We start from the raw sequence: 18,858 nt of genomic DNA on the forward strand, positions 1-18,858 counted from the left end.
TCCCTGGGGCTATCGCACGCCGATGAGTTGCTTTGTCCATCGACGGAACCATCGACAAAACCACCGGCTCGTCCTCTGGATAGGCGTCCCGTTTCGCTTCCTTTCGTTTTGCGTGCGCTGTAACACTGTATATTGCGGATGGGGGCATCGGCAAAGCCGTCGAAGCAATCCATCTTCGATTGGCCACCTGCCCCTCCACCTGTCTTTTCTCGGCCAGCAACAAGCGACCTCTCTCTCTACACAACTTCGTCGCTCTGGACGATGCAATCTACAGATACTCCACTCCCCCCCCCTTCTCGTCTCAGTACGGAATGCCGTTCTGCCAGTTCTGGAAACCGTCGTAGATTTTGCTGTCGAGAGAAAGAGGGGCCGAGTGCGCCAGAATGGATGAGCTCATGGTCCTGGGATTGGACGGATCCGCAGCACCAAGTACACACCTCGCTTCTCGCTGGAGCACCAGCCCAACCCTTCTCCATTCCTCCGCTCCCTCCAAGTCCTTGCCAGATTCGTCCACCAGCAAACCAACCTCATTGTGTTCTCGTGAGACTCGCGGATGCGACTCAGCATGAAATCCGCCGCCTGGCGCTCCGTCAAGTGCAGCTGGAAACGATCTCGGAGCTTCTTGATCGAGTTTTCGCCTGCGATCGATCGTACGAGCAGAGACGTCATCCACGGATGGGTTAGTGCGGGCTGCAAAGTTTGGGGCTTTGAGAAGCCTTGGCTACCCCACAGCTTTTTCTATCGTCCTCTCGACTCGCACCCACACAACAGCTGAACCTCCCCACACACGACGGGCTTGGCGTGGCTGCCTCGTTTCAGGTGCCCGTATCAGCGGTGCACAACCTTACCTTTGAAGCACGGCAAGCCGGACTCGAGCATGCTGCTCACCAAGGCAATGATCTCCTCGGCATGGGGTCTGCACAAGGGTTGGCGAGGGCGTGGTTTCAGCACAGCGATCGAAACGGCCGGGTGAGAAGCGGCTGGGATGGAGCGACGAGACGGCGCAGCCGTACCTGCATGCCAAATACGCCTTGATGATCTGGTCTGAAAGTAGCTTGTAGGACGGTGTGGTGGCATCGCCGCCCATTACGGCGATCATCTCCGTTGTCAGCTTGAATGGCGAGTTTTCAAAGTTGACGCCGCCAGGAGAGATGTCGATGATGAAGCCAAAGTCTATGGAGGGGACACCCGACATTGTTTGTTAAACATCAGCATCCCCCAATCCAAATATGCACATGTATCCGACTCACTATCTCAATCCGGAATATAGCTGTATGACCCAAGGCCGCTATTCAACCCGATTGGCCCGTGCGCAACCAAACGTACCGATGTGGACAATGTGTCCGTCCGCATCGAACAGGATGTTTCCGTTGTGTCGGTCCTTGATTTGCAGCAGGAACAGAATGAGGGAGTAGGGCGCCAAGCTCCGCACAAAGTTGCTCCGGGCCTGTCGGGGCACAACATCCGGCGATGCAGCGAGAGGCAGGGAAAGAGGAGAGCGTCGTTATGATGGCGATCATTTGGTCCCTACAGCCATCAGCAGTCGCACATTCCTGCCCTCTGCCACAGGGGGACAAGTCTTACCTTGGCGAACCCAGCAGAATCCTGAGGCCCAAACTTGCTCACAAAGTAGCTGTGGTGGCAGACAGGTCTCTGTGAGCAACGCTGTGATCGCCAGTGCAGTGCAGTGCAGCTCGAGATCACCAGTAGGGCTCTACATACTCGACCAAGCTGTTCACTGTCTCGCGTCCCATGATGTCTCTTGAGATGGAGTTTGGAACGACTTCAATGACACCGCTCTGGTGGCGAGGGGGAGGGAAGCCACAAGTGCAAGAGGTGCAGGTCAGATCAGCAAATTGCTCGTGCGGCGATGTATGCGGCAGGGTGACGGACGCGAGCAGCCGGCCTCGACTTACACCCGGGGCAGTGGCCACGACTCGATAAGGGAACACATAGAGGTCCAGATCCACTTTGGCAAAGATGCTTTTGAAGACGCTGATGAGCTGAAGAGCAAGAATGTCCTGGCGACAGTCGTCGCCAACCTTGAAGATTGCAGACTGACGCATTGCGGGTGCGTTCGAGGCCATAATTTGCTCGCGCGAGCTCGACAGATCGGTCGAGTCGACCATGGGCTTGATCTGGAAAGTAGCCATGAACGGCGCCTGGAGAGTCAAAGTGCACGAGGGGGCTGAATCAGCCGGCGTTGCCAGTGTGGCCCCACGGCAAAGGAATCGCCTTGATGCGCGAGATTCGGCACACTCTGTCGATGGGAAACGCATACCTTGGCATGGCTCTGCAGGGGGCGACCAGAGTCGTAGTCGATGTCGACAACGACGCTCTCCGGATTGCTCGGGAGATACACGCCGACATCGACCACAATCTTGCGCATCTCTTCGTCTATTTTTTTCTGTGGTGTGTGGCCGGAGCGACAGCGGACCGTGTGAGCAACTCTGTTGTGACTAAAGAGAGCTGTTGCCGTGCGCTCATGACAACTGTCGCAGAGAGTTGAGCCATGCACCAGCAACACCGGTCCATTGGACAGCCACGGCTCTCACCTTCTTCTCGGGCTTGCTCTTGTGGATGTATGGCTTGAGCTTGCCCGAGATTCCAGTCACCTCGCCAAAGAAACTGAATTCACGCTTGTAAAAGTCCTCGTCGGCACCCGACAGCGATTTCACGATCTTGTCGGTGATCTTCTCGAGCGTGGGCTTGAGAGGATCCTCCTGCAGTGGCTCACCGTCGTCAGTCGTCCGTCCGGCTCACAGACGACCCATCCAGCATCTCGACCTTGGCGCGGGGCAAGGTCGCGGACGACCTGCACGACTGACACACTCACCGTGATGCCCTCGCCCTCTTTGGAAAAGTCGCGGAACTGGTTGGCCTTCATGTTCCAGATGATCTGGTGAGCGAAAAGCTGCTTCAACTTGGCCGCGCCGAGAATGTACTTCTCGATATATCCTGCAGTGTGCATATGCTTCGTCAGAAAACAGCAACAGCACGCCCCTTCCTTGCCGAGCCCAAGAAGTGACAGCGCCAACGCAACACCTACCATAGGTGTCATGCCGGAGGGCCTGAACGAGTTGCGGAATGTAGAAGAAGACTTGGTCGATCGGGAAATGCTTCAACACACGGATGCCGTACTGGATAATGTGGGTGTTCTGTGCATCTTTGGTGAGGAGGCCGATGGCGCTCACGGGCGAAACTGGTGCCCAGTACAAGAGCCACTGGTGTAAAGAACAGTCAATCAGAGTCAACAATCCATCGCAAAGTCGGCATCTGTGGTTCTGGGCAGCCGGCACAGATGCCGTTACCTTCCACGAATCCGCCCGTTTCTTCATGGCTGGAAGAATCCAGGGGAGGGCATCGCTGTTGTTGACAAACAGCCGCAGGTGGTGGAAGCACGTCTCGCGTATTTCGTGATCGATAACGTCTGAAGAGGTGATGAAGCGCTGCTGAAGGTACAGGATGATCGAGGGGGCCACTCCAAGCGCAGCTCGAATCATCCGGCTCCATTTGATCTAGCGACCCGACAGGCAGCAGAGATTAGGACGAGTCGAGTAGAGGGCCAGGAGGCATCGCCGGAGAGAAAGATGGCTTCCGGCGGACAACCAACTGGCCGTACAATGCTCAGTTGATAGCAGACCGCCATCCGCCGCGAGAATCGGCTTATTCCATTGCCCCCAAACGAAGACAGCTACTTACGATCGTAGGGGCAGCGAGCGGCGTGGAGTCCTCTTGCGTGGATTTCCATACACGCAAGCGAGTCAACTCGCTCTCCAAAAGCATCAGCAGTAGCTGGTGAACCTCGTTGATCTCCACTGGATATTCAAGAGATACAGCTGTCGTCAGTCTCGGTGAACAGCCTTGTGCCGGCCAACACAAGCAGCGGTGCGGCTTCGGAAGCAACACGGCGAGGACTCGGTCTTACAGAGCTCCTTGGGCGAGAATACACCAACGCCGGCAGCGATCTTGAGCGATTTGAATCGGGTGCTCTGTGCAACTTCGGCGTCCCTATCGATCCGTACGCTTCTCATGATGAACATGATTGACTCGAGGGTCTCGCGTTCATTTTCGTCTGTCACCGACCACCTGAAAGGTTCCACAGAGATTCTGTCAGGCACAGGTGCTGCGTTATCTGGCCACCCCCCCTCCCAACCGAGCAAGATCCCACTTACATGGGCGGGTGGGCAAACCACGATAGCATCCAGTTGTAAACCGATCGTCGAACAGATGGCAGCAACGAGGAGCGCTGCTTTTCAAGCTCCTGGACGACGAGCAGTCCAAGCTTTGAAATCAAGAACCACAAAGGACGAAGCTCGGGCTTGGGACTAATCGCAGTATTGGCGGGATCGTGGCGTGGGGTTAATTGCGTTGCGCAAGATGCCCGCTCTCGCCAAGAGGACCGATCGACACGCATTTGCAAACAAGCTCCCTATCTGCCATGAGGCTGAGTCGGCACCGAGCCCTATTGTTGCGGGACCGGCATACCTGGCGAACTCCAGCGAAGTGTCCACGAGCTGGATGAGCTTCAAGAATGGGTACAGCAGCTTGCGGTTGGAATGCCGGACAACCTGGAAACGGTCGATCAGGAACTGTACCCATACCAGATGAGCCGCGTGCTCCTTCTCTGTTTGCTCCGGTGGCACGGACGGGGCATATGTCATTTTGTTGAAGAATGGATTGAGCGGGCTGGGAACCGCAGGCGGATGTGAGCATTCGAGCACGCTAGCATGCAGCATGCAGCATGGCTGTCCCATCAACCCAGCTTTGGCGCTCATATGGTATACACGATTGCTCGCGCATTCAATAGAAGGGAGGTTGTCCAATCATCCGATGTCGTGGCTCTCAGCTTCGTGCCTATTCACAGTGGTTGTGCGCACGGCTTAGTGTCGTACCTTGGCTCAGCGGCATAGAGACCTTGACGCTTCTGCACAGTCTCTCCCCACGATGAAACCAGGTCGCCCAGAATGCGAACGGAGAGCTGCGGATGGATACACAGGATCCAGCCCCAGACTTCAACGGCAAGGCTTATAGCGCTTGGAGCAAAGTGCACTATGGGCACCCAGCATATGCGTTGCAAAAGTTCGTGATCGATCTGTTCGAGAGAGATGCTCAGCACAGCGGACGGAGGATCTTGCTTCGCCGATGCTAGTCCCCACCAGTGTTCGTCCCCGGCCAGCTCACCTCGTGTTCTTTCGCCAACACAATCGCTGCCGCTGCCCGATACAGGGCCGGTCTCAGCTTAGCATAGGTCTCGGGTCCCGTTGGCTCGATGGCAATCTCTCCGAGGCTAGCCTTGCATAATTCGGCAACTTGCTGCAGCTCTGTTTGCGGGTGCGAGATCCGGCTCATCTCTAACACCGATGATGCAAATATACACATCAGAAAGGGATATCACAAGCAAGCACGTCCACCGTCCAGTGCCGACACAGCAGATACTGACGTACCGTTGATGTGAGCCAGCATCGACACCATGCCGCGAACCTCGCCGGTGAAAAATGACCCGTTCGTTTGTCGCTTCAGCAGCTCTTTCAGTAGATCTGGTGCGGGTATCACGAGTATCAGCATATATAGGCGACAAGTCTCACGCAGCCCCAGGCCGCCGGGCGGCTATCAGGTTCCAGGCGAGCTCTCTCACCTGAGTTCAGGTGCAGGCCTCCCAAGAGAGCACTGAATCCCTTGGCGCTGGTGATAGATGCGCTCGGAACACCAAGAAGCGTGTCGAGCAGATAGTGCTGAAGAAACAAATGAAAGTGTGACAGTTAGCGAGGCCACACATCTCCCTGTCCACCCACCAACGATATCCTGGCTCTCCATGCAAGATGCACCGGTGGCAAGTACCTCCAGGACTCCGACCGTTTCCGAAAGCGATTTCTCCGACGAAATAGACAGCCATTTGTTGCAAAGATGCTGGAATTCCTGAACCGCAGCCCTTCGCTCGTCGTCGTCAGCAAACTCGAAATCTAGGCCTGTGCGCGCCGCAATATCCTGTGGTGGCAGAGTTGAGGCGTGCGGATGAGAACCAAGGCTTGTTGCACCTGACAGTGACCATCCAGTGACCATCCAGTGTGGCGATACAATAGCCGTGGTGGTCTGGCTTGGCGTTGTTGCTCACCGATGAAGTAGCAGCGACTGAGTGGGCTTGATTGCAGATTCGCAGGATATCAAGGGACAGAGCTGCACATGGATAGTTCCAGAGGAGCGACGGCGCAGCTTTCCACATCTTCTGTAGGCTACGGATCGCAAACTGGCGCACTCGACCTGAGCGATGGACGGCATGTGCAACCAAGGTTTGGCTGCTCAACACCATGTTACGATGCCTCTGAGACGCACAGAGCGACGGGCGGGGATCTGCACAAAGGGTTCGCACGACCTTTGAGATGGAGTGGCGTTAGCAGAGGCAAGATCACAGAGCGGAGGCCACAAGCAGTGCGTGGGGTCGACTGATCGTCCAAGTCTCTCGGTGATGCTGGATAGGCTGTCGCTTCATCCGGCTCATTATGAGACACGTGCCGATCGTGCCCGTACCTCGCTTGCAATGCTTTCCAGATGATCGTAGATGACCCCGCTGTTATGCAGGCGTTCATCAGTCAGATAGGACAGCATCTCCTTGAACGGCTTTTTGGACACGCGCAGGAGCTCCAGCTGCCGCACAGTATGGAGATATGCACAGCACACAAATGGAAGCGCTCGCAGCTCAGTCGTTGGAACAGACAGTGTGCCTGCCAGGTTCAAGCGAACCTTCTGAGCAGTCTAAACGCAATGCATCACGCATCAGTATCTAAATGAGACGGCAAGCGCATGTGCGAGAGATAGAACGGGCCATGCCGATGGCTTGCGCAGCTCGTGCATTTGCTCATGGATCTGGCTGCCGCGCTATGCTTCCTCAAGAGGCTTACATCATCGCCGTAGGATGAGCCGAGAATCGAGTTTGCAACCAAGTCGGCCTCGAGAGAGTTTTTGGACTTGTCGAGCGTCAGGGCCGGGGACTTTGCGGCGATGTGCGTCAAATCCGTGCTCCAATCGGGCTGAAGTTGACCGGACGGCAGGGTAAAGAGGATCGAGACCTGGATCCAAAAGTCTCGGGTGACCGCGCTGAGCTTGGCGTTGTTGAGGCAGGAGGCGTCGAACTCGTCATGGTCAAATATGGCTCTGATGATGTGCGCCAGGTTACGCAGCTCGTAGACGACAGACGGTTCCTGTGAAAGAAAGGTGACTACAGATCAGTCGCGCTGTTGTGGGCTGATGATCGGGCGGAGTAAGGCACCTACACTCTTGCCAACCAGGGTCTTAGACTTTTCGATAAAGATCGAGAACACAGTTTCGATATAGGTCTCAAAGTACTCGGACGATTTGCCCTGGACCCGGGCAAGCGTCTGGCCGACTCGAGCAATCTGTCATCAGCAACAGAACGGCGTCAATGCGGAGCCTTCAAACTGCCTCAGTGAATCCAAAATATCGGCAAACACAACTCGGGTTCAATCACATATCATGCCAATCCAAGTGCAGATGCGGATGGGCAAATGCAGACGCATACCCGCTTGAAGTTGCCTTTCTCCTTGAGCAGGCAGTTCACAACTTCACGAAAGATATCAATATTGCATGTGAGCCCGAGGTTGCCGAGGCTTTCCCAAAGGAAGCCATCGCTGGCTGAGGCATTGTCGAGTCGCTGGATGAGAGCCGCGATGATTTCGATGATCTGCACAGTCGATGCAATCAAGCCCATTGTTATTTCTAAAGGGTATATCGAGCCAAGCTAGAGCCACCACCACAAGCGATTGCTGGCGAGATCCCAGACAATATCGGAGTTCTCACATTCACGGGCTTCAAAAGCGGCGCGATACTCGTCAGAGCAGCGACAATGTTCTGGATCTTGATCTGCCTGACTTCTGCACTGGGCCCGCTGTCGGCGGACGACATATGGAGGGCCCCGTTGAAGACGGAGAGACAGGTGCTCGAGACAGCCGAGGATGATGTCAACTGAGAGAAAGCAAGCAGTCAGCCACAAAACGGACACCACCATGCCACAGAGCCACATGGTGACACCTGGTTGACGACACTGAACACTGCCAGCCCTTTTCCGGCCGCACGGTTCTTGTGGATGCTAGTATGCTGGAATGATGCTTGTACCTTCAAACACTGGTAAAATACGGTGCTTGTGCAACGGCGGAGCACATCGCATAGCTCAGGGCTGTTCATCGAGATGAACACCGGCGAGGGGCCGATCAGAAAGTCAGACAGCAGCTTCAGGACATCTTCGCGGAGGCCGGGAAAGCTGCACGAGCAAGACAGCAGAGAAACAAGGCACCGTGTTAGTTTTGTGGTCTGCATAATGCCAGCTCCGTTGCCGCCAACGTAGGCTGGGTGGCGAGTCGTCAGAGCAATCCAAACACCTTACTGGCAGTACAGAATTCCGAGGCCCTCGATGGCCGCCAGATAAATGTCCAAGTGCTGTCCGCCGATAGTTTCAAATCGCGCGAGCTGGTCCAGGATAATATCCAGGGTCTGGGACTCATGACCCGGCACCAAGACGGCGCCTATGACAAGTACATCCTGATACATATCGTAAGGAGTACATCAGTATCGAGGGGGCAACTGCGCTAATACTACACAAATGCCTGCTCCGGGCAACATAGTTTATCAACTCGCAAAGCCTCACCACAATAACCGGGAAGAGATGCTCGCTTTGGGGACTGTCGACCTCGTTGATGACCTCGCCAATGTTGGCGAGCCACATAGGGTCGCGAAAGGTGGCAAGGACTGAGTTGACGACGTCGAGGATGGCTGAGTTAATGATGGCGGTTGGGGCGATATTGGTCATGAGTGCATCCCAGACGTCACGGACACCAGGGTCGCTTTCTGAGGAAACGACCAGGAGTCTGGCCAGAACTTGGTTGATCCATTGGAAGAGTTGACAGAGCAAGTTGACAGCATCGTCGATGTGCGAGTACGACGACGATGATCCTGGCGTCTTGGCTTCAGAGCTCACAGAATAGTGACAGAGCCCAATGCGCTGCAGGTTGTTGAACAGCAGCCCAATCTCTTCAAAGTGATCGTGATTCTGAAGCTGCTCCGAGTCGGAAAAGGCTGAAAGAAATCCTGCGGCCAGAGAAGTCGCTGCGGCGCTCTGCGCGGGTACTGGGCAGATAGTCATACTGTTCAGAGAGCTGGCCTGTTGCATCAGTTCGCCTCCACTGCATCAACCCACTCCTGCATCTCCGGCCCGCCCTGAGATACCAATGCCTCGCGAGTATATGGTGCGTCCGTGCCCCTCGTCTGAGCTGACACAAAGGCGAGTGGATCGTCCGTCCATACATGTCGTAGCCGAGAGTGTGTTCGACAGTCCAATAAGCAGCTCCCACAACGAATTGTGGATCCGCGCGCGCAGAGAAGCAAAGCGGCTGGCGATGGTCAACAGCCTCGTCACCACATCACGAGTGAACGTCTGCCACCGCTGGGCATCTGGGCCGAAGAAAATGGATGAGTTAGGCTCGTCAAAGTCGTGGTATGGGTTTGTGGCAGCCAGAGTTGGCCAGAGCATCATCCGTCGAGGGTGCACCCGGGCATGCATACCTTCGGGCGTATCGACCCCTTCGGCCTGGGCTATGAATGCCGCAAATATATCGATCGCGCTTGGAACCAGTGCGTCCTTGGAATTCCCGTCGGATACGATGATGAATTCGAGAAGCGCAACGAGTCCGGCCATGTCGCTCGGTTGCTGTTGGGGCAATAGGTGTGGGTCAGGCCGAGCCCGCTGCCTTCGCACACAATGCTAATGGCTGGCTGCGAGAATGGCGAAAAACACTCCCCAAAACAGAAATAGCATCTCCGGAACTCTTGTCGGACGAGAAGGCAGCATACCGTTTCCCATTCGACGCCTTGGAACTGAGTTTGTCCGCTCAGCAACAGCTCGTGGACATTAGGGCGCTCCGTGAAGCAGACCTCGAGGAACAGGCCCAGGTCCGTTTCAGAGAGAGGCTCTGGGCCAGCCGAAATAATGTGGGCGGTCTCTACAAGCACATTCTGCGAATCGAGTGGGTCTGGAAGTCTGGGGCGAGACGGAAACCAGCAGGATCAGCAAGCCCGTCGTGCTGCGGATGGGTTTGCGGCCAGGTCAACCCCGGTCGAACGCAGTTGCCCGAGCACGGCCAGCGTGGGCACCCGCAGCTCGCTCGAATGTACCTGTAAAACATTGCTGTCTATAGTCTCTGGGCGACGGCGCTGTCCGGCAATGATATGGGATTGCCCCGGCGATGCTATCAGGGAGCCCAATGAAAAAGTCAAGCGAGCCAAGGGCGCGGCGGCCTGGCGCTGCTCGCTCGAGCGACGCTTGTGGGCGGTCACGCAGGCCACGTGATGCAAGGCAAACGCATCCTGGTTTCTTGCGAGTCGTGCGAGCCGTGCATGTCCGCGAGATACTGGCACTGCGATGTGGGAGTGCGGTGTGTGCATTCGACCCTTTGGGCAGCTGCGTGCGGGGAGTGATTTCGCGACTGCAAGATAATCGGGATGGACGGTCGTTCTGCACCATGTATATGGCTGTATTATCGTCCAAAGAGTAAACCAAAGGCAAGGATGCCCCGTTTCATTATGTGGGCACCGCAGTACATTTTCGCCACTCAAATCGACAGGACCAGCCTTTCGAACTCTGTCAGCGCCTTCTCTGCGATGGCGTCGAACGACGGAGTTGTCTTGATGTCGATATCGGTCGTCTCAACCGATCCGCCAAGCAAAGCACCAATATAGCGGTCGGAGGAAGCTGTCAGGTACTTGTCGATGAGCGCCTGTCCGTTGGTTGCGAGAACTTCGGTGGCGTCGGCCACGTCATCTCCACATCTATTCAGCACGATCGACCGTCAGTAGGACACCCAAATCCGCTTCATGGGCAGCCGAATAATCGACACGAGCCACTAGATCTGCTCGTCGCGTGCAGCGACAATTGTGCAGATGACACGAATGACGACCGTACCTCTGCGACGCCATGAAGATTGTCTTTCTCTTGCGCACATCGTCATAAAAGTCGATAAAGTGAAAGAGCTTTTGCTGCTTTGCTGCTGGATACGTTTTGCACCACTGCTTGAAGTCCTTTCGAAGCTCGTTGTCGGCATCGAGGGCAACCATTTTGGATGGCGAGTTGTGCCCGAATGGCGTTTTGCTGTATGGCTGGACGCCAGGCGTGCCGGGGCTTGCTGCCTGGCCCTTGGCCTCATCGGCGGACTGAGAGGGCTTGCTTTTCTTGTTTCCCATGGTTGATGTCGGAGCCGTCGATTTACTGAGGGTGTGATGATGATCAAGTTGATCCATCTGCTCACAACGATTCAACAGACACAATTTGAATCAGGCGCGTCATCCGTTTCTGGATGCAGCGTTTCCAAAATGAAATAGGACACCCCGTTGAGCCATGACAGGGTTATTTTCTGTAACCTGAATACACCCACCCACTCATCGCAATCATGGCCAAGCACAGCACCCTCGATTTCCGCATCGCTGCACTGCGACCGGTGGTCTTCACTCGGAAGCTGCCAAAGTGATCTGTTCTATTTCTTATGGCATAGTTAGACGCATGCCATCGCATACTACGCTGACAAATGGGTTGTGGGCAGGTGTCCAATTTCCCCTTGAATACGGTGTATGAATCCGCGACGACCAAGCAGCGTGTCCAAAGCCACCGATATTGTGAATGTCATTGAGAATGCATTGAGGAAGCAAGGGAAAGGATTCTATCGTGCCCACACCACGTCCCAGAACACAGGGCAGCGATGGAACGCAGATGAGCACTGTCTCATTCCCTTCTGCTTGCTTCCCTCCTGCTTGCCTCCCTTCCCACTTTAGGCCCGCTATCGCTCTCGGCCAGCCACTTGACTTCACTCGCACTCCTCGGCTTCAGATACATTTGCTACCCCCCCCCACAAGTGTCCTTGGCATGAGGACCATCACCCTTCGTGTATCAATCATCAGCATGTATTGGAATGCTTGCACTCTGCCTCAGTGAATCTGCCGGACCTCGATGTAGTTGGCCCGAGGCTGAGGTGTGAGCTCTGCTTGCTGTTTTGGCGTCTTGAGCTTGGCTTCGTATCGGATATCTTGTTGTCGATCGAGTATTCGTTGAACTGCCAGTGAATTACGAGCGTCGGAGTGCCACACCGGTAAATACATTGCATATTGCCGAGGAGTGTCGGTGGATGCTTGCGCTCAGAGCCAGCCTTGACTGGGACACGCACAACACACGGTATACAACACACGCCACAAACCTCTCAGTTGCTTGCTGAAATCACGATGGGCATCGATAATCAGCTGGGCCTGTGATGCAAATTATCAGCCGCGATGGTCTCAGCGACCTTCGCATCGACCAAGTCCACGTCGTCTCAGCTTGGCATCGCATCCATCGCACCCATCTCAGCCCTTGCCTTGGCGGGGGAGTCGGCGACGTTTCTGATAATGTTCGTTGTGGTCGGCAAGGCAAAGTTCGGAATGACTCGAACATCAGGCTCAATGTCACCAAGAACCCTGAGGATGCAAGCAGTGCCCTATTCAGTAGTTGGTCCGCAGCGAAAACCCGGAATCCCACTTTGGCTGAGTGACTGCAAGTCCATCCATACCGGCGGTTCGTCAGGAGAGCAAACGTGTTCCTGACGAACAAAACTGCGGCATCGGGCTGGCATGTCATCACGGCGTTCATGGCCTCTTGCGGTATTTTGATGCTCTGTTTCTGGAAAACTGAGCAGGCGCTGCGGTCAAACCATCACAGCCCGGTTCAGCACCTTGGATTTGCGTGCCGGTGATACTCACACTTGGCCAGCTCGGACTTTGATCATTTAGCGGGAGTTGACCCAGCGATTGAGCAGTCGCATTCAGTCAGGGTGTCGGCAACATATTAAAGCTCCTGAATCCTTAACAACACACACGCCTGTACCCAGTTGTTCTCGCGCAGACCCATCGAATCTCCTGTGTAGAAGCGATGGATATGTATCTCGCCTGGGAAGTAGCGCGAAAAAATCTCGCCAACGAGATACCCATTTGCAAAGTCCCTGGGGCGACGGCTGCGGGTCAGTCACACTGGCGTAAGACACTGGGTCTTTGATGCAGACCGGTGTCGCTGCAAGCGTTCCAGAAGGGTTGCTCGTCAGAGTGGGCACCCACCGCTTGGGATTCTTGATCTCGAGAGAGAGATCAAGCGACTGGAGCCACTTGATCACCTCGCGTGGGAGTCCAGCCATTTCGAAGTCGATGCTGAGGTAGGGACGATATACTTGTTCGGCGCAGCTGCTCTTGATCAACAAGCCTGTAGTTGGTCACTGCCGGCAACCTCTGGGCTCCTGCTCTTGAAGTCTCGGAGATGGGTCTTCCCAGAGTCTCTTGGCCAGAATGCCAGTGCCACTATGACACTCTGGCGACGTCCTCCAATCATGAAAGCCACTGAAACGTCATCAAGCCCATTCAGCGAACTTATTTCGAAACAGGACACCTTCACACACGGATCGGTTGGTGTTGGTCGATCTGGCTGAGCGACTTTGATCTGTACCAAACCAGCGATATTGCTCTTTGCCCTGGTTTCTTCCTTCCTCATCCCATGTATGTCTTCTTGCTCTGACCCGCAGCGACTGCATCTGCAGCGACTCGCTGGTCCCTCCATGCCCGGATATTGGTCGTTGATCAACCAATTTGTTAACCAATACCATCGCGCGCTGGCCATGACCATTCGCCAGTGTGTCCAAGCGCACCATTCACCGCTGGCACTCCGAGGCCAGAGTGCAGGTCGATTGTGGAGACGGAAGAGCGACCAGTGGTCTTCACTCGGAGGCTGCCAAAGCGATCTGTTTCATTTCTTATGGCTTAGCTTGACGCAAGCCCATCACATTCTAAATGTTCATGGAAGCGGGTGTGGCGTCCCGTTTTTTCTGAATAAAGTGTGATGCTCGGTCCCGCGGAATCCCACAGCATCATCCCACAGCCGCTGGCGAACATATCCAAGCACCTGAAATCCGCGCCAGAGTGTTGCTCAAGGCAAGAGACCATGGGCACTGAAGTGCGGATCACTGTCGCTGTCCGGGAAACTTGTGGGAAGCTTCGCGGGTGATTCCGGGCAGTCAATCAGCAGCCAACTCTGCCGGCCAGCCGCGGCTGTCAGAAGTACAATGAGGTCTTGCGCAGAAACAGGCTCTCAAAGCCAGCGTCCAGCTGTGGATCGCAAGTGGTCACATTCAATTGGGTGTCCTCCAGTTTTGCAGCAATCCGGGTTAAGCATCCGGAAAGGAGAGTCGACCCAGGGCATCCGAGCAATACACCAGAAATGTCGACCTCTCTCAATCTGCGGCTTCCGATAATGGAGCGACCGTGCAAGTCTCCAGGGTCGCCGTCTGGGATTCAGAGCGAGACAGACGACTCCAGCTCCGTGTGCTCGAATCCGCCAAGCACCCCCAGATCGAGTCTGGGACTCGTCACGCGGAGCAAGTACCACAGCGTCAAGCGGGAACGAGGTAGGCAAGCAAATGAGCGGATGAATGTACGTGGGTGAGTGGTTGAAGGAGTGACTGGGTGGAGGAGTGACTGGGTGAATGGATAAGTTAGATGAAAGCCATCCAGAGCATCCGTACTTGGATGCTTTGGTGTCGTTGACCATGTCGAGGCGACATCATCCCCAGAAACGCTCAAGGCCCAGCTCGCCGAGGTTTCACGGAGCTACGAAGATATCTCGGCCAAATATCAGGCGCTCAATGGTATTCCAACGACAGCATTGGCATACAGTTGCACTGGTCGCGGGGGGGCTTGGTTATCCGAGTTCCTGTCCAGGGGTTGTCTCCAATGCTTTGTCTCACCGAACTTGCTTCTCACAGAGGAGGCCGCCGTCTGCCGGGACCAAATGGAGCAGTACCTCCAGAGCTTCCTCGATCGCGAGCGAAGGCTTTCCAAAGCAGAGCAAATCATCGTCAAACTGCGGGGGGAAAACCGGATTCTTGTCAAGGAGCGGCGCAAGGTTGAGCTCCTCACCAACGAAATCGACACCGAGCTGCGGGCGATCCTGGAGAGAGCCTGGGAACAAGAAGAGAGCGAGCGCATCGCTGAAGAGTGCGCTGATGTTTCGCTGGCCAAGCAGCTCGAAACCGTGATCGCCCAGCTCCAGACATCGCAACTTGCATCTGCCTCTCTATCATTGGCGAACGAGCAACAGGCGGCAGTGTCCCAAGAAATTGCACAGCTACTTGAGAGGCCACACGATATGATGCCGCTGCCGTCGACCCAAGAGAGCCTGCTGCGACCGACCCTGGCGCAGAACGCATCACAGCGCCAGTCACAGGCGAAAGACACAGGGCAGACGGAAGAATCGAGACCGACTCTGGGGATGGGAAATGAAATACCGTCGTCCTCGGGGCTGGGGCAGGCCAGCATAGCATGCCCACAGTCCGATCCTGGCGTACAAGTTCTCCTATTCCCGGCCGGCCCCAAACTGTCTCCGTGCTGCTCGGTGTCAACAGCCGACTGCTTGGACGGATCCTTGGGCAGCGAGCTTCTTGCAGCCCCGGTCTATCATGGTGACTCTGCTCTGCAGAGTCCCCTCGAAGCTGCCATCCCATGTGTGCTTGAAGGAAATGATAACGCCTCAGAGCAGCTCGACGCTGCGATTCGACTGAGTTCGCCAGAACTACCACCACGCAGGCCTGCAGTCAACCATGCATATACGATGTCGGGTCTCTTGGAAGCAGCTAGCGAGCATGCCGGAGCCACAAGCGACCCAGTTCGCCATGCACTGTGGCGGGCCACCAGCGAATTGGCCTGGACAAAAACGAACCTACATCGCACCACGGAGTTGCTGCAGATGACCGCTGTCGAGGTCATTCATCAAAATAACCGGCTCCACAACCTCGATCTCGAGATCAAGTCACTCAAGTCGCAGAACAGCAGCCTTGTCGCCCGGGTGACAGTTCTCCACGAAGTTCTCACAGCCGTGCAGACACGATGGATCAGCCAACTATCAGAGTTGCTGGCGCACCAGAACCAGCAGGGAAGAGGGCTTCTGGCGCTGCTCCGCATTGACCCGGCCCAGTTTCCGAGTCAGCCGAAGGCTGGGGCAGTCACACCAAAAGGACGTAATCTCGCTGAGCAGGGATGACCGCCAACTGAACACTGCAGGATGGGTCAGCCAAATGCCAATATATTTGTAGTAATGAAGACAAAAGCCCGAGCCCTCCCGGACGAAGCGGAGCTGCGACTAGGGCAGCCACATTCCTGTGGGTGCCGGCGACTCGGGTGCTCTTGGAGATCTGCGACCTGCCCACGGCGTCAAGAGTCAAACTGAAGGCCATTGAGATCGTTTTGAATCGAACCGTCGTCCTGGCTCTGGACGGTGGTTGCGGCATGCTCCGCTTCGGAAAGTGACAAAGCAAGCGCCAGCTGCAGCTGGAACTCTTCCTCATCCAGCTCAAGCTGTTGCGGCGAAATGGCTGCTTCTGATTCGGCCACTCTGGATGGATTGGGAGTGGTGTCACCTTTTGGGCTATCAAAGTCGATGAGATTGCTGCTGGACGACGAGGTTGAAGTCGTTTGCAGAGTCTGAGAGTTACGATTGGATGTGGCGTTTGCTTTTCCACGCACATTGTCGACAAGCTGATCGACTGTTCCCACGGCGCTTTCACCAATTTCCCGGACTTCCTTGAACAGCCCGGTCAGGAATCCAGACGTGGAGCTGTAAACCACGCTCGCCAGCTGGGTAATCTTTACGGACGAGCCACCTTTTGATGAGGACATGGACGGGCGAGGGGTGTCTGGTGCGCTCTCGAGTCCGCTGCAGCATTATGATGGTGTGAGAATGTGAGAATGTGAGAGTGCCGTCGACCGTGGACGGAAGATGGGCATGGACATCTACGCCAGATTGCATTGATGACCTCGACAAAGCTACTGTTCTGCCAGGACCTGCGACGGATCTGGCCCTGCGAAGCACATTAGCACCTACAATTGTGTCATTTCGTCCGCTGAGAGCGTTAAACTCTTGATGTTCATGTTGTAGATAAATGTCACAGCACCCATCTGGAATCACGGACGAGTCCGTATGGTTACGGGAGGGAGTGACCGACATGTTGTTGTGTTATCCTGGGCATCATTGGCGGCATGGCACGATAATACGATGTCAGGAACACCGCTGCCGATGCCTACCATATTGGTCAGCACAAACTGAACCGATCCCTTCTCAACCTCGGCATGGTTGCGGAAGCGCATGATGTATCTGTGACGCCATAGCGATATAGACGGTAAGCCACTCAATACTGGTTCGTGAGCCATTATGGAGCACGCCACCCCATCCATGAGTAGGGCAAACCGACAATCTTCACAGGCGATGCTCTAACAGGAGCCATGGCATAGACACGCACTTGATATGGCTAATCAGTTGCGGAGGATTAGCCCGGACAACGACGAGGATCAACACCGGGAGAAGCTTGTCTGCGCTGACGTTCCCAGAGTACCGCTTGATCAGATCTGGGGACGAGTCAGCAAACCACAGAGTATTTCGGAGTCGGTGAGCAGATCGATGCCAAGGACACCGCTACACTTGAAGCGAACTGAGATGCCATTGCATCCCACAGTGTACGCCACGCCATGAGTAGCTTCGCATGTCCGGAGGCAGCTCCACTCGAACACGCCCCCTCAGATATGCATATCGAATTGGCCCTCGAATGCGCTGATTTGGAGGATCGATACGCACCTACGACGAGCTGTATTGTGTTCTGTAAAATAACAAGCTTGTCTCTTGGGGCCCTGAAGCCGCTGATACGCAATAGCTCGCCCTGGGCAACCTCGAGGCTGCTGTTGAACCGGATATCGAGATCCAGGTGCCGCTCCTTTGGCGCAGGGCAAGAGAAAATGCTTGGTCAATGGGATTCGCCTGCAAAGCCAGGCTGCGATGCTGGTGGGGAGCATCCAGCGCCATCCAGCGACATCCAGCGACATCCAGCGACATCCAGCGACATCCAGCGACATCCAGCGACATCCAGCGACATCCAGCGACATCCTCCCACCTGGATCCAGGCAAAGCTGGAGATCTTGGTCTGCAACTGGGTATTCATCTTGGCTTCCTCCGAGCCGTGGGGCTCGAAGACGACATCGTGGAGCTTGGTCATGACCAGCTGGAGCATCATTTCGGAATCGATGGTTGGAGGAGTTATGTATCGCCGATGATGCCGGACTCTCCAGGACCTGGACGGCAGTCGACGCAGCACCCTCGAGCCGGACAGATGCGCCCGGCAAGCAGCGTCTACCTTTTCCCAAACCTCCACGAGACCTTCTTTTTGCTCTGCTGTCAGATCAGCGAAGAGAGGGTGCTGGATGGACAAGTGGCAGGGTGGTTAATCGCAAGCCTCGGCACTCTACGAGGTCGGGACGGTCCCGTCGTTCGGAAGCTCTCCAGCCCGGCCTCTCACGACGCTCGATACCTCCAGACAGTCGTGGTTGATGTTCTCCAGGAACGTCGATATAGCCTGCTTGTGCACCTGGACGGGCTGGTGGCTCTTCAGAAGCGCTCGGGTGGACACTAAGAAGGTCTTGAGCTTGTTCATCAAATCATGGGCCTGCTTCTTGCGCAGGATCCCAAGAAAATCGTCATAGTCCATACTCTGCGAGGCGGCAGGTCTGATCCGGAAGCAGGTGTCTTGATGGCCAGCAGCCCGGATGTGATCAGGCTCTGGCTCTGGCTCTGGCGACTCGGGCTCGGGCTCTGGCTGGGAGCGATGAGAGACAGCCGATGGGGGGATGAAGCCGCACCCGCGCTGCAAGGCTCGACGAGGGGAAGGAGGCCTTGGAAGCCGCCCTGGAAGCGCCACGAAGCCTGTTCGGTGGGGGCATCAACGACACCGAGGACACCGAAGGCAT

General features: G+C 55.6%; 3 protein-coding genes across 3 annotated transcripts; all 3 read right to left on the reverse strand.

The window, feature by feature from the left end:
• Nucleotides 1–101: 101 nt before the first annotated feature.
• On the reverse strand, nt 102–10,193 carry BJ171DRAFT_499012 (uncharacterized protein; the record flags this gene model as incomplete). Its single annotated transcript, XM_053110424.1, has 35 exons — nt 102–350; nt 527–638; nt 849–916; nt 1,014–1,173; nt 1,327–1,447; nt 1,585–1,633; nt 1,723–1,799; nt 1,917–2,162; nt 2,282–2,407; nt 2,556–2,723; nt 2,837–2,958; nt 3,050–3,224; nt 3,312–3,518; nt 3,703–3,818; nt 3,929–4,089; nt 4,176–4,328; nt 4,489–4,689; nt 4,896–5,095; nt 5,185–5,354; nt 5,448–5,540; nt 5,639–5,735; nt 5,842–5,988; nt 6,116–6,373; nt 6,529–6,753; nt 6,900–7,199; nt 7,272–7,394; nt 7,538–7,699; nt 7,816–7,980; nt 8,131–8,275; nt 8,399–8,553; nt 8,660–9,138; nt 9,316–9,462; nt 9,574–9,718; nt 9,862–10,048; nt 10,183–10,193. 35 exons carry the CDS (start codon nt 10,191–10,193, stop codon nt 302–304), a joined length of 5,520 nt encoding a protein of 1,839 aa, XP_052968249.1. The 3' UTR covers nt 102–301.
• Nucleotides 10,194–11,985: 1,792 nt separating this feature from the next.
• On the reverse strand, nt 11,986–13,217 carry BJ171DRAFT_580248 (uncharacterized protein; the record flags this gene model as incomplete). Its single annotated transcript, XM_053114029.1, has 7 exons — nt 11,986–12,083; nt 12,252–12,300; nt 12,483–12,507; nt 12,600–12,717; nt 12,790–12,805; nt 12,914–13,028; nt 13,141–13,217. 7 exons carry the CDS (start codon nt 13,215–13,217, stop codon nt 11,986–11,988), a joined length of 498 nt encoding a protein of 165 aa, XP_052968250.1.
• Nucleotides 13,218–16,130: 2,913 nt separating this feature from the next.
• Nucleotides 16,131–18,766, reverse strand: BJ171DRAFT_499015 (uncharacterized protein). The gene is made up of 8 exons (XM_053110425.1): nt 18,423–18,766; nt 18,249–18,311; nt 18,009–18,116; nt 17,696–17,831; nt 17,364–17,469; nt 17,149–17,218; nt 16,949–17,022; nt 16,131–16,780 (listed from the first exon to the last, which is right to left on the reverse strand). The coding sequence occupies exons 1-8, from the start codon at nt 18,597–18,599 to the stop codon at nt 16,279–16,281; spliced, it is 1,236 nt and encodes a 411-aa protein (XP_052968251.1). The 5' UTR covers nt 18,600–18,766; the 3' UTR covers nt 16,131–16,278.
• Nucleotides 18,767–18,858: the final 92 nt, after the last annotated feature.

The sequence above is a fragment of the Polychytrium aggregatum genome, assembly GCF_025602895.1.
Source record: "Polychytrium aggregatum strain JEL109 chromosome Unknown BJ171scaffold_12, whole genome shotgun sequence".
Lineage (NCBI taxonomy): Eukaryota > Fungi > Chytridiomycota > Chytridiomycetes > Polychytriales > Polychytrium > Polychytrium aggregatum.

Coding starts and splice junctions, on each gene's coding strand:
- BJ171DRAFT_499015 (XM_053110425.1), bottom strand. CDS start 18,599: ATGGACTATGACGATTTTCTTGGGATCCTGCGCAAGAAGCAGGCCCAT. Junction 18,117..18,248: donor TCGTGGAGGTTTGGGAAAAG/GTAGACGCTGCT, acceptor ATGATGCTCCAG/CTGGTCATGACCAAGCTCCA. Junction 16,781..16,948: donor GCGGACGAAATGACACAATT/GTAGGTGCTAAT, acceptor ATAATGCTGCAG/CGGACTCGAGAGCGCACCAG.